The 17,539-nt window shown below is 36.5% G+C and overlaps 1 protein-coding gene across 1 annotated transcript in view; it reads right to left on the bottom strand.

Annotated features, from left to right (window-relative positions):
- The window catches only part of LOC101976043 (phospholipid-transporting ATPase ABCA3), a 119,765-nt gene that overhangs the window by 36,967 nt on the left and 65,259 nt on the right, over window positions 1-17,539 (bottom strand). The window contains exon 17 of the mRNA XM_005323918.3: window positions 9,002-9,100. Within this exon, the coding sequence (XP_005323975.1) occupies window positions 9,002-9,100 (99 nt within the window). The remainder of the gene's footprint in view (window positions 1-9,001; window positions 9,101-17,539) is intronic.

The following is a 17,539-nucleotide window of genomic DNA, read 5'->3' on the forward strand; positions in this document are numbered from 1 at the left end:
TGTGTTGAAGTCTCCCAAGATTATTGTATGGTGGTCTATTAGACTCTTGAACTTGAGAAGAGTTTGTTTGATGAACATAGCTGCACCATTTTGGGGGGCATATATATTTATGATTGTTATGTCTTGTTGGTGTATGGTTCCCTTGAGCAGTATGTAGTGTCCCTCTTTATCCCTTTTGATTAACTTTGGCTTGAAATCTATTTTATTTGATATGAGTATGGACACTCCTGCTTGTTTCCGAAGTCCATATGAGTGATATGATTTTTCCCAACCTTTCACCTTCAGTCTATGTATGTCTTTTCCTATCAAATGCGTCTCCTGTAGGCAGCATATTATTGGGTCATGTTTTGTGATTCATTCTACTAGCCTGTGTCTCTTAATTGGTGAGTTTAAGCCATTAACATTTAGGGTTATTATTGAGATATGGGTTGTTCTTCCAGCCATATTTGTTTATTTATGTTACTAAACATGGTTTGTTTTCCTCTTTGATTATTTTCCCCCCTTTAGTGTCCTACCTCCCACTGTTGGTTTTCATTGTTATTTTCCATTTTCTCTTCCTGTAATGTTTTGCCGAAGCTTAATTTTGCTGGATACACAATTCATGGTTGGAACTCATTTTCTTTCAGTGTTTGAAATATGTTATTCTAGGATCTTCTAGCTTTCAAAGTCTGTGTTGAGAGATCAGCTGTTATCCTGATTGGTTTACCCTTAAATGTAATCTGCTTCCTTTCTCTTGTAGCTTTTAAAATTCTCTCCTTATTCTGTATGTTGGGCATCTTCATTATAATGTGTCTAGGTGTGGATCTCTTATGATTTTTGCATATTCAGCATCCTGTAGGCTTCTAGGATTTGGGATTCTGTCTCATTCTTCAAGTCTGGGAAGTTTTTTCGTATTATTTCATTGGATAGATTGCTCATTCCTTTGGTTTGGACCTCTATTCCTTCCTGTATCCCAATGACTCTTAAGTTTGGCCTCTTTCTGTTATCCCATATTTCTTGGATGTTCTGCTCATGGTTTCTTAACAGTCTTGCTGAGCTGTCTATGTTCTTTTCAAGTTGAAATACTTTATCTTCATTGTCTGATGTTCTATCTTCTAAGTGTTCTACTCTGCTGGTAGTATTCTCAATTGAGTTTTTAAGTTGGTTTATTGCTTCCTGCATTTCTAGGATTTCTGTTTGTTTGTTTTTTATAACCTCTATCTCCCTGTATAGTTGATCTTTTGCTTCCTGGATTTGTTTATGTAATTCATTGTTGAAGTGATCTTTCATTGTCTGATTTTGCTGTCTAATGTCTTCTTTGAGACTCCAGATCATCTGAAGCATGTATATCCTGAATTCTTTATGTGACATTCCATCTGCTGCAGATATTACCTCTTCTAACGTTGAGTTGACCTGTATTGCTTGTGGTCCTTTCTTTCCTTGTCTCTTCATACTGTTCGCGTTTCTTTCTGCTTGGTGAAATTGTTGTGTTATTGAATTTTCCCCCTATATATTTGTATTACTCTTGTATAGTTGCAAAGTCTCCTGCGCAGGCGTGGGCAGCGGCTCTGCTCCTCCTCCAATTGGGGCAATGTGCCTACCATACCTGGCAGGCCGCTGGGCCTGTTCTGCCGGTTGGTAGCAGGTGCACCTACCTTGCAGGCTCGGGTGGTGGCTCTGCCCCTCTGTGGGTCGCTGGGCCTGTTCTGTCGGTGGTCGCAGTTCCGCCTACTTTGCAAGTGCAGGCAGCGGCTCTGCCCCTCTGAAGGCCACTGGGCCTGACCTGCTGGTGGTCACAGTTCTGCCTACCTTGCAGGCACAGGGGGAGGGGGCGGCTCTGCCCCTCAGCAGGCCTTTGGGCCTGTTCTGCTGGTGAGTTGCAGGTCCGCCTACCTTGCAGGCGCGTGGGGCGGTTCTGCCCCTTCGCAGGTTGCTGGGCCTGACCTGCTGGTGGTCACAGTTCCGCCTACCTTGCAGGCACGTGGGGAGGGGACGGCTCTGCCCCTCAGCAGACCACTGGGCCTGTTCTGCTGGTGGGTCGCAGGTCCGCCTACCTTGCAGGCGCATGGGGCGGCTCTGCCACTCTGCGGGTTGCTGGGCCTGACCTACTGGTGGGTCACAGGTCTGTCTATCTTGCAGGCACGGGGGCGGCTCTGCCCTTGCGCAGGCTGCTGGACCTGTCCTGCTGGTGGGTCGCAGGTCCGCCTACCTTGCAGGTGCGTGGGGCGGCTCTGCCCCTCCGCAGGTTGCTGGGCCTACTCTGCTGGTGGGTCGCAGGTCCGCCTCATATCCATTTATATATAAAGTATGTCGACACCCAATTTGACTCTTCATACATGTACTTTGGATAATGATGTCCATCACGTTCCACCGTCCTTGTTATTCTCCTGCCCCTTCCCTTTCCCTCCCACCCCTCTGCCCTATCTAGAATTCATCTATTCCTTCCATGCTCCCCCTCCCTACCTTACTATAAGTCAGCCTCCTAATATCAGAGAAAACATTCAGCATTTGATTTTTGGGGGGATTGACTAACTTCACTTAGCATTATCTTCTCCAACACCATCCATTTACCTACAAATGCCATGATTTTATTATCTTTTAATGCTGAGTAAAATTCCAATGGATATATATGCCACATTTTTTAATCCATTTTTCCACTGAAGGGCATCTAGGTTGGCTCCATAGTTTAGCTATTGTGAATTGTGGTGCTATAAACATTGAGGTGGCTGTGTCCCTGTAGTGTGCTGTTTTTAAGTCCTTTGGGTATAGTCTGAAGAGAGGGATAGCTGGGTCAAATGGGGTTCCATTCCCAGATTTCCAAGGAATCTGTATACTGCTTTTCATATTTGCTGTTCCAATTTGCAGTACCACCAGCAATGTTTGAGTGTACCTTTTGCCACACATCCTCACCAACACTTATTGTTGTTTGTTTTAATGATAGCTGCCATTCTGACTGAGTGAGATGATATCTTAGAGTAGTTTTGATTTGCATTTCTCTGATTGCTAAAGATAATGAGCATTTTTTCATATATTTTTTGATTGATTGTATATCCTCTTCTGAGAAGTGTCTGTTCAGGTCTTTGGCCCATTTGTTGATTGGATTATTTATTGTTTTGGTTTAGCTTTTTGGGTTCTTTATATATCCTAGGGATTAGTGCTCTATCTGATGTGTGAGGGGTAAACATTTGCTCCCAGGGTATAGGCTCTCTGTTCTCATATATTGTTTCTTTTTGCTAAGAAGACAATTTTTAGTTTGATTACATCCCATTTATTGATTCTTGGTTTTAATTCTTATACTATTGGAGTCTTATTAAGGAAGTTGGGGCCTAATCCTACATGATGAAAATTAGGGCCTACGTTTTCTTCTATTAGATGCAGAGTCTCTGGTCTAACTTCTAGGTCCTTGATCCGTTTTGAGTTAAGTTTTGTGCATGGTGAGAGATAGAGGTTTAATTTCATTTTGTTGCATATGGATTTCCAGTTTTCCCAGCACCATTTGTTGAAGAGGCTATCTTTTGTCCAGTGCATGTTTTTGGCATCTTTGTCTAATGTAAGGTAATTGTAATTTTGTGATTTAGTCTCTGTGTCCTTTATTCTGTACAATTAGTCTATCAGTCAGTTTTGGTGCCAATACCATGCTGTTTTTGTTGCTATTGCTCTGTAGTATAGTTTAAGGTCTGGTACAGCAATGCTACCTGCTTCACTCTTCCTCCTAAGAATTGCTTTAGCTATTCTGGGTTTCTAATTTTTCCAGATGAATTTCATGATTGATTTTTTTATTTCTGTGAGAAATGCCATTGGGATTTTGATTGGAATTGCATTAAATCTGTATAGTGTTTTTGGTAGTATGATCATTTTGATAATATTAATTCTGCCTATGTACAGTGGGTTACAGAAGACATCAAGAGAAAGGTAGATCTTTCCATCTTCTAAAATCTTCTTTGATTTCTCTCTTTAGGGTTCTGTAGTTTTCATTGCATAGATCTTTCACCTCTTTCACTGACTTAGAATTTTTGCATCTATGTTCATTAGAGATACTGGTCTAAAGTTTTCTTTCTTTGATGTGTATTTGCCTGGTTTTGGGATCAGGGTGATATTGGCCTCATAGAATGAGTTTGGAATTAATGCCTCTTTTTCTATTTCCTGAAATAAATTGAGGACATTGGTATTAGTTCTTCTTTAAAGGTCTTGTAGAACTCGGCTGTGAATCCATCTGGTCGTGGGATTTTTTTGGTTAGTAAACTTATGATGGCCTCTTCTATTTCCTCACTTGATATTGATCTGTTTAAATTGTGTATATCTTCCTGACTCAACCTGGGCAAATCGTATGACTTAAGAAATTTGTTGATGCCTTCAATGTCTTCTAGTTTATTGGAGTATAAGATTTCAAAACAATTTCTAATTATCCTCTGTATTTCTGTAGTGTCTTTGTGATATTCCGTTTTTCATCATGTATGCTGGTAATTTGAGTTCTCTCTCCTCTTCATTCGTGTAGGCTAAGGATCTGTCAATTTTATTTATTTTTTCAAAAAACCAAATTTTTGTTTTGTCAATTTTTCCAATTGTTTCTTTTGTTTTAATTTCATTGATTTCATCTCTAATTTTAATTATTTCTTGCCTTCTTCTGCTTTTGCTGCTGACTTGTTCTTCTTTTTCTAGGGCTTTGAGATGTAGTATGAGGTCATTTATTTGATGATTTTTTTCTTCCTTTAAGGAATGAACTCCATGCAATGAATTTTCCTCTTAGTACTACCTTCATAGTGTCCTAGCAATTTAGATATGTTGTGTCTGTGTTCTCATTTAAATCTAAAAATTTTTAAATCTCCTCCTTGAAGTCTTCTGTAACCCACTGTACATTCAGTAGCATATTGTTTAGTCTTCATGTGTTGCAGAAATTTTATTTTTTATTTTGTCACTGATTTCCAATTTTATTCCATTATAATCTGACAAAATGCATGGTAGTATCTCTACTTTTTTGTATTTGCTAAGATTTGCTTTATGGCATAGTATATGGTCTATTTTAGAGAAGGATCCATATGTTGCTGAGAAGAAAGTGTATCTACTTGATGCAGGCTGAAATATTCTATATATGTCAGTTAAGTCTAAGTTATTGTGTTATTGAGTTCTATAGTTTCTTTATTTAAATTTTGTTTGGAAGATCTATCCAGTGGTGAGAGAGGTGTGTTAAAAATCACCCAAGATTATTGTGCTGTGGTCAATTTGACTCTTGAACTTGAGAAGAGTTTGTTTGATGAACATAGCTGCGCCATTGTTTGGGGCATATATATTGATTATTGTTATGTCTTATTGGTGTATGGCTCCCTTGAGTAGTAAGTAATGTCCATATTTATTCCTTTTGATTAACTTTGGCTTGAAATCTACTTTATTTGATATAAGTATGGAAACCCCTGCTTGCTTCCTCAGTCCGTGTTAGTGGTATGATTTTTCCCAAACCTTTCACCTTCAGTCTGTGTATGTCTTTTCCTATAAGATGAATTTCCTGGAGGCAGCATATTGTTGGGTCTTTCTTTTAATCTAATCTTCTAGCCTATGTCTTTTATTGGTGACTTTAAGCAATTAACATTTAAGGTTACTATTGAGACTTCGTTTGTATTTTCAGCTATATTTGTTTATTTTTCTTATTTAACTTGACTTGGTTTTCCTCTTTGATTAGATTTCCCTTAGTGTACTACCTCCCTCTGTTGGTTTTTATTGTTTTTCCATTTTCTCTTCATGAAATATTTTTCCAAGGATGTTTTGTAGTGACAGTTTTCTAGCTATAAATTCTTTTAACTTTTATTTATCATGGAAGGTTTTTATTTCATCTTCAAATCTAAAGCTTAGTTTTGCTGGATACAAGATTCTTGGTTGACATACATTATCTTTCAGAGTTTGATATATATTATTCTAGGATCTTCTAGCTTTCAAGATCTGTGGTGAAAAATCTGCCATTATCCTAATTGGTTTTCCCCTATATGTAATCTGATTCCTTTCTCTTGTGCTTTTAAAATTCTCTCCTTATTCTCTATGTTGGGCATTTTCATTATAATGTGTCTTGGTGTGAGTCTATTGTGATTTTGTACATTCACCATCCTGTAGGCTTCTTGAATTTGGATTTCCAATTCATTGTTCAGTTTAGAAAGTTTTCTGTTATTATATTCTTGAATAGATTATTCATTCCTTTGGTTTGGACCTCTATGACTTCCTCTATTCCAATAAGTCTTAAATTTGGTCTTTTTATGCTATCCCATATTTCTTGAATGTTCTGCTCATGGTTTCTCATCATTTTCGCTGTATGATCTATATTCTTATCTGATATCCTATATTCTAAGTGTTCTACTTTGTTGGTGATGCTTTCATTTGAATTTTTAATTTGGTTTATAATTTCTTGAATTTCAAGTATTTATGTTTGCTTTTTTTTAGAACCTCTATCTCCCTGCTGAGGTGATTTTTTGCTTCTTTTGTTTATGTAGCTCATTGTCAAAGTGATCCTTCACTGCCTATATTTATTCCGTTATGTCTTCTTTGTGATCCCAGAACATTTTAACCATATATATCCTGAAATCTTTCTCTGTACTTTTTTCCTCTGTAGCTTCCAATGCTTCTAATGATGTGTTGTCTTGATTTGTTTGTGGTACATCCTTCCCTTGTCTTTTCATGTTGCTCATGTGTCTTCCTTTCCAGCTCTGTGGATCTGGTGTGTTATTGTTTTTACCCTATAGATTTGCAGTTCTCTTCTAGGACTCCAAGATCTCTCATTTGTGGGGAAGGACATGTTAACAGATCCCAATATCAACAATACATCACCTATGAACAAATTGTTGTTATTAAGACATTTACAGTTTAGTCTCAATGTCCAGAAATGTTGGATTCAATTATTATTTAAAATATAATCAGTAGTTTCATAAAAAGGTTTATAATTGCTGGCAGTGGAAAACAAACTGGGGGTCAGGCATAGGGAGATAAGCTGAGGGGAAAATATGTGAGGGTATAGAGTTAATATATCTTAGGAAATGTGAAGGAGAAATCTAATGAAGAGGGTTAGTAGCAGGAGAATTGGCAGGAAGTAATTTATGGTAGCAATTACATGGGAAGACAGTAGAGTACATAAATGTAAACTAACACAAATATGTATTTAAAAAATATAGGATGTAAAAATAATAAAATTTGGAGAGTGAAGGAAGAAGAAAGAGAAAAAATGGAAAGAAAAAAGACAGAAGAAAAAGACAAAAAGGCTTATGCAACTCCTATATATTATATTATTCAGGTGACTCAGTCCTCAAAGTCCTATTTCATGCAAAGTTCTTGGTTTTATATATGTTGGAGATTTGAAGGCTAGTGTATAGAAGGGTATAAGAGAGAAAAAGAAGAAGGAGGAGGAGGAGGAGGTGGACGAGGAGGAGGAGGAGGAGGAGGAGGAGGAGGAGGAGGAGGAGAAGGAGAAGAAGCAGCTCTTAAAGATCCGTATTTTTTGTCTTCTCATCCAGTAGGTGAGGTTGTCTTATCCAGTAGGTGTCTCTGCCCTCAGGATGGTGTAGGTAACCAGGGTGTGAAGACTGGACCTGGTGTGGAGCGTCTGGAAGCAGGGAGTGCTGCTCACCAGTTCCAGCAGGAAAATTGCATCTCACAGGTCTTTTTTTGTGACCACTCATCTGACTTGAGTCCCCGGTATCATCTCCTCTTGCCTGGAGATTTCCCAGATCCTGTTCTCTCTGTTATCCTTCAGACTTTAGTCCCCTCCCTTACTTATCAGGTCCCAACTGCGGGACCTCTCCCAGGGCTCACACCAGGTGGTGCATGGCACAGCTCTGTTCGCACTGCACTCCTGTCCAACTTAGAGCTGTTTTTGTGTTGGGTGGTCACCGTGCTGAATTACCATCACTGGGTAGGTAGGGGATTGGAAATCAGGTACCTGCTCAGATGGCCATCCAATCTGTTAGTCATGCCCACCAAAAAATGGTGAGGAAGGTTTTCAAAGATGGAGTTGGTCTGCTTCCAGCGCCGGTTTGTCTAGTGAAGTCCGGGGAGCTGGGTGATGGCCTTATGCTATGGATAGGTAGCAGCTGAGTGACCTTCATGGGAGCAGAGTGCAGTTCGGAGTTCTGCAGAGGTGCTGATAGATAGTTCTGCTAAGCCGCTTGTGAGCCTTGTGTGAACTAGAACTGCAGGCTTTGGTTCCGGCATCTGGAGACTTACTCGAGCACAGAGGCTCTGATTTTTTTCATGGGTGGTTGCAGTGCTGGTGGTTTCTGTGAAAACTCGCTGTATAAGGGTCCTCTCACACTCTCTGAGATGTTGTATTCCATCTAGGTGAGACCTTGTGGAGAAGCTGCCTATCTGCTTTCTTGGTTTCATGCCTCAGAGCAGCCAGTAATGGGACCTCCTCTATTCCATCATCTTGGATCAGTCTTCTCCCAAAGTCTTGTGGTGAAAACTTGGTCTCCAGTGCAGCAAGGCTCAAGGTGGGACTTCTTTTTTTAAAAAAATTGTTTTAGTTGTAGATGGACACAATGCCTTTATTTTGCTTATTTATTTTTATATAATCAGTGGTGCTCAATATTGAACCCAGGACCTCATGCTGCTAGGAAAGCACTCTACCCCAGCCACAACCCAGCCCTGAGGTGGGACTTTTAGGCAATAATTGGATCATGAGGGTTCTGACCCCATTAGTGGATTGATAGCTGAACGGAGTCAGTCGATCATGGACTGAGACCTTTGAAACCATGAGCCAAAGTAAACTTTTCCTTCTCTACTTATTCTTGTCAGGTATTTTGAAAAGTTGATTAAAGGTGTTATAGAAACTTTATCCTAATATACTTTGGAAAAGTGAGTTGCAACCCCAAAATTCTCCTTGGTTTGCTTGTTGCCTGGCAGTATTACTAGGAGGCAACAAGGTAATAAGTATAGAGTAATAGCTCCCAAAATAGCTCCACCCCAAACATTGCCACCCTTGTATTTCTAATGTATTTGTCGTGGACCTCTCTCTCTAATGTTTTTCTTTTTCCTAAATGTTCTTACTCACTTAAGGAAGACTTCCTCCATGGTAGTGACAGAGATGCCAAAGCTAGCAATGCCTAGCTCTGTCTGTCTTTCCTCCAGAGCAGTGAACAGAGCTTCAAACCTAGAAGTAGAAGAGAAAAAGCTGGCACTAAACTAGATGGTTTTTGTACTTATTTCTTTTTATTCTAAACTGATTTCCCCTTCAAAGTAAGGAAAATGTAAATCATTCTTCACTTCAATACTTAGTAAAATTTCAGCACCATTGGCATATCAGAAAGGTGAATAAATTGCTTCCTACTCAGTTCTTGGATACATATAATTTTTGTCAAGAGACTATATATGTTAATACTTCAATTAGAGGATATGAATTTACTTAGAACACACACATATATATGCTATCAGTAAATAAAAAAGAAAATCATATTTAATAGAAAAAAAGGCACCCAGAAACAGAAAATGGAGTAATTACAGTAAACTTAAAGACAGATGTGGGGGCTGGGGTTGTAGCTCGGCAGTAGAGCCTAGCACATACAAGGAACTGGGTTCAAACCTCAGCACCACATAAAAATAAATAAATAAAATAAAGGTATTGTGTCTAACTACAACTAATTAATTTTTTAAAAAGACAGAATGTGATTAAATATTTAGAAAAATCTATAGAAATTGCAATGATTACACTATATAGAAATGGAGAACAGACTAGTAGAAGTTGAGCCATTTGCAATGTAGACATAGCCAGGCTTTTTAAAAAAATTTTTTTAGTGTTACTGGACCTTTACTTTATTCATTTATTTATATGCGGTGCTGAATATTGAAACCAGTGCCTCACACAGGTGAGGCAAGCACTCTACCACTGAGCCACAACCCCAGCCCCCATATCCAGACTTTTAAAAACAGTTTTCCTGGAAAGATCTTAAAGCACATTGTGTTCAGAATAATATCTTTTCCAGAAACTTCCAGTTCTCATAACCACCTCTTCTACATTCTCAATGAAGGGCAACTGAAAGTATTTTAGTGTTGGGAGAATTAAAAATTCTCTTTGAAAAGAAAGTCTATAGGATTTCATATTCAAGCTTACATTCAGTCTAGTTTTTTACATTAGTTCTGATTTTACATCTTGAGGTTATATAGGACCTAAATCCACCTACCTGACAGCTTTTCAAATTTCAAGTTCACTTTCTCCCACCTCTTCATTCCTAGTACATGGCTTTTTAACTGAGATTCCTCCATGTTTTCTTTTTTAATACTTTAGTTATGAAATCAATGTGTGCATTGTACAACATTCAGCAAATAAATGTATGAAGAAAATAAAATCCATTACAGTACTATGCCCCACAGATAGTCAACTGTTAATACATTTATGTTTTGGCATGCTTTATACAATATATAACAAAAGAAAGAGAAGACTATGTCAAGAAAAGAGAAGGTTATGTCTATGTCTTCCTAGAGCTATTAGAAAAATTACGAGTTTTAAATTAGAATGAGATTATCATGTTTCCAGTTTTATAATACCACACAAATAGATGAAAAAGCACAGGCTTTGGAGATAAATGGGCCCGTGTTTTATTCTAACCTCTGTTACTAATTACTATTTAATAGTTTAATTTGATTTACTGCTTGATTTAGTCCTTCCAACCTTGAGTCATTTTATTAATTATGAAAAGGTAAAAGAAGTACATTTAACATTTATTCCTTTTCAGTCACTTTTTGATGGTCTGATGAGCTCACATATATTTCATCCTAGCTTGGAGACATGAACTTATGTGCAGCTGTGAACAGCACCCTGAAGACATCTCTTTCCTTGTTGTTTATTCATGCCTTTAGAAGATCATTCTCTAATCAAAAATAATGAATCACAAAAGAAGTTGAAGAATTTTGCTTTCTTGGTGACAATCCTGAAGTTCTTGGTTAAAGTACAATTTTAAAATTTCCTTTTTCTCATTGTCATATCCCAACTTAAAAATTCCAAATGGAGGTCTGGGGTTGTGGCTCAGTGGTAGAATGCTTGCCTAGCACATTCGAGGTCCTGGGTTCGATCCTCAGCACCATATAAAAAATAAAATAAAGATATTGTGTCCATCTACAACTAAAAAATAAAAAAAAATCCAAATGGAATTTAAAGACAAGTAAAGGTTAAATTAGAGGAAGAGATCAAGACACTTCAAAAGATTCATCACCAATGCAGAACTCAGTTCAAATTATTTTATTTGAATTAATCATATTTATACTTAATTTCCTTTGAATTCTTTCCTAATTTGCCAATCCCAATCTCAAATACTAGTCTGCTTCTGTTCTACCAAAGAGAGATTTTGAACAATCATATCTTTCCAACTTTGTTGCATAGAAGCCAGGATTGTTTAAAACAATGTTATCATGTACACATATTTTGGAGTATATACAATATACAAACAGACACACACACACATTGTGATTAAATATGCTTATTACCCCATATAGTGGTAATTTTGTTATAAAAACATACCTAATATCCACTTGCTTAGCATTTTTCAAGAATCTAATATATCATCATTAACTAAAGTTATTATGCTGTAAATAAATCTCTTGAACTTATTCCTCCAATCTAACTGTAATTTTGTTTGAATTTTCACTTCACAAGTATTTTTCTTCTTTCTTTATTTTATCTATTTGGGGATCAAATGTGTCTAGTTTTTTAAGGCTTAAACTGAGCATAAATTCTTGAGATAAATAACATATTTTATGTTTATATTCCATTTTTAGACAAAGGAAAATTTTAGAAGAAAATAGCCTAAAAAGAGTCTCTAAGGCTATGTTTATGGATAAATTTTTAACTAACTCTCTTATATTAAGGTTACATTAACTGTAATTTTGTATCCCCTGACCAACATCTTCTGAATTCCTGAATCCAAATGCCCCAGTCTCTTCTCTGTTTCTATGAGATATAATTTTAGATTCCATGTGTGAGATCAATCATGCATATCTGTGCCTGGCTTATTTCATTTAACACAATGTCCCTTTAGTTCATCCAGTGACAGGATTTCATTCCTTTTGTGGTCAAATAGTATCCCATTGGCTTATATGACACGTTTCTTTATCCATTTATTTGTCAATGGCCATTTAGGTTGATTCCATATCTTGACTACTGTGAATAGGGTGCAATATCGGGGAGTGCTAATATCTCTTCAACATACTGATTTCTTTTCCTTTGGATATATAATAAGTAGGATAAATATCTCACATGGTGATACTATATTCAGTTTTTTTCTTTGAGGAATCTCTATACTGTTTTCCAAAATGGCTGTACTAATTTACATTCTTACTCCACAGTGTATAAGGGTTCCATTTCCTTCACATCTTTGCCAACACTTATAATTTGTCTCTTTGATAATTATGGCTTTTAATTTGTATCCCCCTGGTATTAAGTGATGCTGAATATTTCTTCATATACATCTTGGCATTTTTATTGTCTTCCCTTTTATTATGGCACTGGGGATTGAACCCATCCATGTCCTTGCATATGTTAGGCAAGCACTCCATCACCAAGATACATAATTATATCTCCAACCCTGTGTTTGTGATCCTACTGCATTAGCCTTTTGAAATCACAGGCATGTGCCACCACACCCAGCTGTATGTCTTGAGAAATGTCTATTAAGGTCTTTTGCCCATTTAAAAAAATCAGGTTGCTTCTTGAATTTGAGTTATGTTTCTTATATATTTTGGATATTAACCCCTTATCAGATGTGCAGTCTGAATTTCTTTTTCTCCCATTCTGTAGGTTGTCTTTCTGTAGTTGTTTTCCTTTGCTGTGAAAAAACTTTTAGTTTGATGAAATGTCATGTATATTTCTGGGTTTTTTGTCTGTTCTTTTGAGGTCATCTCCAAAGATCTTTGCTCAAATGAATGCCATAGACCTTTCCTCCTGTTTTCCTCTATTAGGTTCATAATTTTATGTTTTATGTTTCAATCCCTAATCCATTTAGATTTTGAATATGGTATGAAACAAGTATATAATTTCATTCTTTCAAATGTTGACACACAGTTTTTACAACACCCTTTACTGAAGAGACTGTCCTTTCTCAGCTATATATCTTGGTGTCTCTGTTGAAAATCAGTTGGCTACATCATCGGTCCTCTATTATTTCATGGGTCTATGCATCTTTTTTTAGCCATATCATACTGTTTTGTTTATTACAGTTTTACAGTATATTATGAAGTCAGGTGTTGTGATACTTCCAGCTTTGTTCTATTTATTTGAGATTCTTTTGTAGCTCCATACAAATTTTGGTATTTAAAAAATATAAAGAATGTCACTTGTATTTTGATAGGGACTGCATTAAATCTGTAGGTTGCTTTGGGTAGTTGTGAACATTTTAACAATATTAATTCTTCCCATCTATAAACATATCATATCTATACATTTATTTGTGTATTAATCAGTGTTCTATAATTTTCAGTGTAAAGGTCTTTAACTCTCCATGACTAAATTTATTCCTATTTTATTTTTTGGTACCTATTTTAAATTGGATTGTTTTCTTGTTTTTTTTAATATAGTGTACATTTCTATACATTACATTAGTGTGCATTTCTATACACTATTAATTTTTGATTTACAAAATTATGTTGTCGCATAATAATTGTACATATTTTTGGGGTATAGTGTAGTGTTTAAAAACATGTACACAGTGCATAATGATCAAATTTAAGCAGTTAGCATATTCATTATCTTGAATTTTTAAATGTTTTTTGTTCAACATAAAAATTTAAAATTAATTTGAAAAGGTTTTTTATTAGTTGTGTTAAAGTCATACATAACAGTGGGGTGCATTCTGACCCAATATGATTATTATATATGATGTGCACTGAACATACTTTGCTTCATTTCAGTCCCCAGTATTTCCACTTTTCTCCCCTTTCTTCCATTCCTTGCTCCCCTTCCTCTACTTTATTGGCATTCTTTTTTCTAAACTGATACTTTATAGATACACATGAAGGTGGGATTCACTGTGGTATAGTTATATATTTACATAGAATAATTTGGTAAATTTCATCACAAAGTTCCTTTTTTTCCTATCCCTCTTCCTTCTCCCTCAATCTTCTTCCTCTACTCCACTGATTTCCCTTCTGCTTTCAAGAGTATCACTTTCCCCCCTTATTTTGCTCTAGCTTCTGTACATGAAAAAAACATTTGACCCTTGACTTTCTGATCCTGGCTTATTTCAGTTAGCATGATGTTCTCCACTTCCATCCACCTACCAGCAAATGTCATAATTTCATTCTTCTTTATGGCTGAATAAAACTTGGTATATATATATATACACACACACACACACACACAACACACACACACACATATACACATACACACACATTTTCTTCATTCGTTCATCTGCTGACAGGCACTTAAGCTGGCTTCATAATTTGGTTACTGTGAATTTGTGCTACTATAAATATTGATATGCTTGCATCACTAGAGTACGCTAATTTAAGATCTTTTGGATAAATACCAAGAAATAGGATAGCTGGGTCATATGGTGGTTCCAATCCTAGTTTTTTGAGGAATCTCCATACTGTTTTCCAGAGTGATTTTACTAATTTGTAGTCCCACCAACAATGTATGAGTGTACCTTTCCCCCACATCCTCACAAGCATTTATTATTAATTGTACTCTTGGTGATTTCTATTTTAACTGGAGTGAGATGAAGTATCCATGTGAATTTTTAAAATTTTCTTCTTTTAAAATTTGTTCTAATTAGTTATACATGACAGTATAATGCATTTTGACATATTGTATAAAAATGGAGCATAACTTCTCATTCCTCTGGCTTCACATGGTGATGACTCACACTAGTAATCATACATATATATAGGTAGTAATATCTGTCTCACTCTACCATCCTTTGCATCCCCACCATCCCACCCCTCCCCTAACTCCCCTCTGCACAATCCAAATTTCCTTTATCTTCCCTCCACCCCCCCGCCATGGATCAGCATCTGCTTATCAGAGAAAACATTTGGCCTTTGGTTTGGGGGATTAGATTATTTCACTTAGCATGATATTCTCTAGTTCCATTCATTTACCTGCAAATTCAATAATTTAGTTCTTCTTTAAGGCTGAGTAATATTTCATTGTGTATATGTACTACATTTTCTTTATACATTTATCTGTTAGGGTCTTCTAGATTGGCTCCAGAGCTTAGCTCTTTTAAATTGAGCTGCTATAAACACTCATGTGGCTGCATTACTGTAGTATGCTGATTTTAAGTCCTGTGGGTATGGCCTGAGAAGTGGGATAGCTGGGTTGAATGGTGGTTCCATTCCAAGTTTTCTAAGGAATCTCCATACTGCTTTCCATAGTCGCTGTTCCAATTTGCAGTCCCACCAGCAATGTATGAGTGTACCTTTCCCCCCACATCCTTGCCAACACTTATTTTATTTGTCTTAATGATAGCTGCCATTCTGACTGGAGTGAGATGAAAACTTAGATAGTTTTGATTTGCATTTCTCTAATTGCTAGAGAAAAGGACCATTTTTTCATGTTTGTTCATAAATTGTATTTCTTCTTCTGTGAAGTGTCTGTTTAGTTCCTTAGCCCATTTTTTGATTGGGTTACTTTTTTGGTGTTAAGTTTTCTGACTTCTTTGTATATCCTGGAAATTAATGCTCTATCCAGGGTACATGTGGTAAAGATTTCCCCCCATTTTGCAGGCTCTCTCTTCATGTTATTGATTGTTTCCTTTACTGAGAAAAAGCTTTTTAGTTTGAATACATCCCATTTATTGATTCTTAATTTTACTTCTTGTACTTTAGAAATCTTGTTAAAGAAGTCAGGTCCTAAGCTGACATGATGAAGATTTAGGTCTAATTTTTCTTTTAAAAATAGTTTCCAATGATCCTCTGGATTTCAGTAGTGTCTGTGGCAATCACTCCTTTTTCATTTCTAATTATTGTTATTTGGGTCTTCTCTTTATTTTAGTTAGTTTGGCTAAGGATTTATCAATCTTGTTTATCTTTTCAAAGAAGCAACTTTTTGTTGCATTGATCATTCGTATTTTTTTAGAGAGAGAGAGAGAGAGAGAGAGAATTTTCATATTTAATTTTTAGTTTTCGGCGAACACAACATGTTTATTTGTATGTGGTGCTGAGGATTGAACCCAGGCGGCAAGCATACCAGGTGAGCGCGCTACCCCTTGAGCCACGTCCCTAGCCCGATCACTCGTATTTTTAAAGTCTCAATTTCATTGCTTTTAGCTCTGATCTTAATGATCTCCAGTATTCTACTCATTTGGGAATTAATTTGTTCTTTCTTTTCTATGGCCTTGAGTTGTAACATTAGATTATTTCTTTGAAAAAATTTTCCCCAAGGAATCTTTTTTTTCAGGGGGTGTGGTGGGGGGGGGTACCAGGGATTGAACCTCAGGGGCACTCGGCCACTGAGCCACAACCTCAGCCTTATTTTGTATTTTATTTAGAGATAAGGTCTCACTGAGTTGCTTACTGACTCACTTTTGCTGAGGCTGTCTTTGAACTCACAATCTTCATGTCTCAGCTTCCCCAGCCACTAGGATTACAGGCATGCACCACTGCACCAGGCCCAAAGAAATCATTTCTATTGAATGCTATTTCCTCTCTCTGAATGTCTTCTGGATTTCTTCAAAGGCTCAGTTAAAAAAACTTCACAGTATTTTTTAAAATATTTTTAATTGCAGAAGGATACAATATCTTTATTATGTTTATTTTTTTATGTGGTGCTGGGGAATGAACCCAGTGCCTCACATGTATTAGGCAAGCGCTCTAACCACTGAGCCACAAACCCAGCCCTCACAGTATTATTTTAAGTAGTGCATTATAATTATACATGGTGATGGGATTTGTTGCTATAGGGTCTATTTTTTACATGTAGATAGCTAATGCTACAATATTTCCTCTTATAACTGATTTCATACTATACCTGATATTTGGTATGTTGTATCTGTTCTCATTTTTAAATTTTTAAAAATTTCTCCTGACTTCTTCTACATCCCATTCCTCATTCAAAAGTAAATTATTTAATCTTCATGTATTTATCCTTTGTTTGTGGTGATAACATTCAAATTCCTTCCTTGTATTTTTGAAATATACATGATTGTAAATGTTCAATTGGACACTAAAATTTATTCCTACTATTTGTAACCTGGTACTCTGTATAACTTTTTAAAATCTCTCCCTTCCTCTGCCTTTTCCAGCCTCCAGTTATCAATCTTCTAACTCTCTACTTCTATCAGATTAATTTTTTTAGATTCTATAAATGACTGAGATCACAACATAATTGTCCTTCCTTGCCTGAATTATTTCACTTAACATAATGTTTTCTCAGCTCTTTTACATTTTCGAAAATGACTACAGTTGAACAGTATTAGTATATTGTACGAATATACTATCTTTTGTCTTCTTTGATATAAGGAGAGTAACTAAGAACAGACCAGGGAAGAAGAGCACGAGAACAAGACCAACATTAAACAAGGATGAGAGGTAGGAGGGAAAGGGAGAGAGAAGGGAAATTGCATGGAAATGGAAGAGACCCTCAGGGTTATACAAAATT

This window comes from Ictidomys tridecemlineatus, chromosome 10 (genome assembly GCF_052094955.1).
Source record: "Ictidomys tridecemlineatus isolate mIctTri1 chromosome 10, mIctTri1.hap1, whole genome shotgun sequence".
Taxonomy (NCBI): Eukaryota; Metazoa; Chordata; class Mammalia; order Rodentia; family Sciuridae; genus Ictidomys; species Ictidomys tridecemlineatus.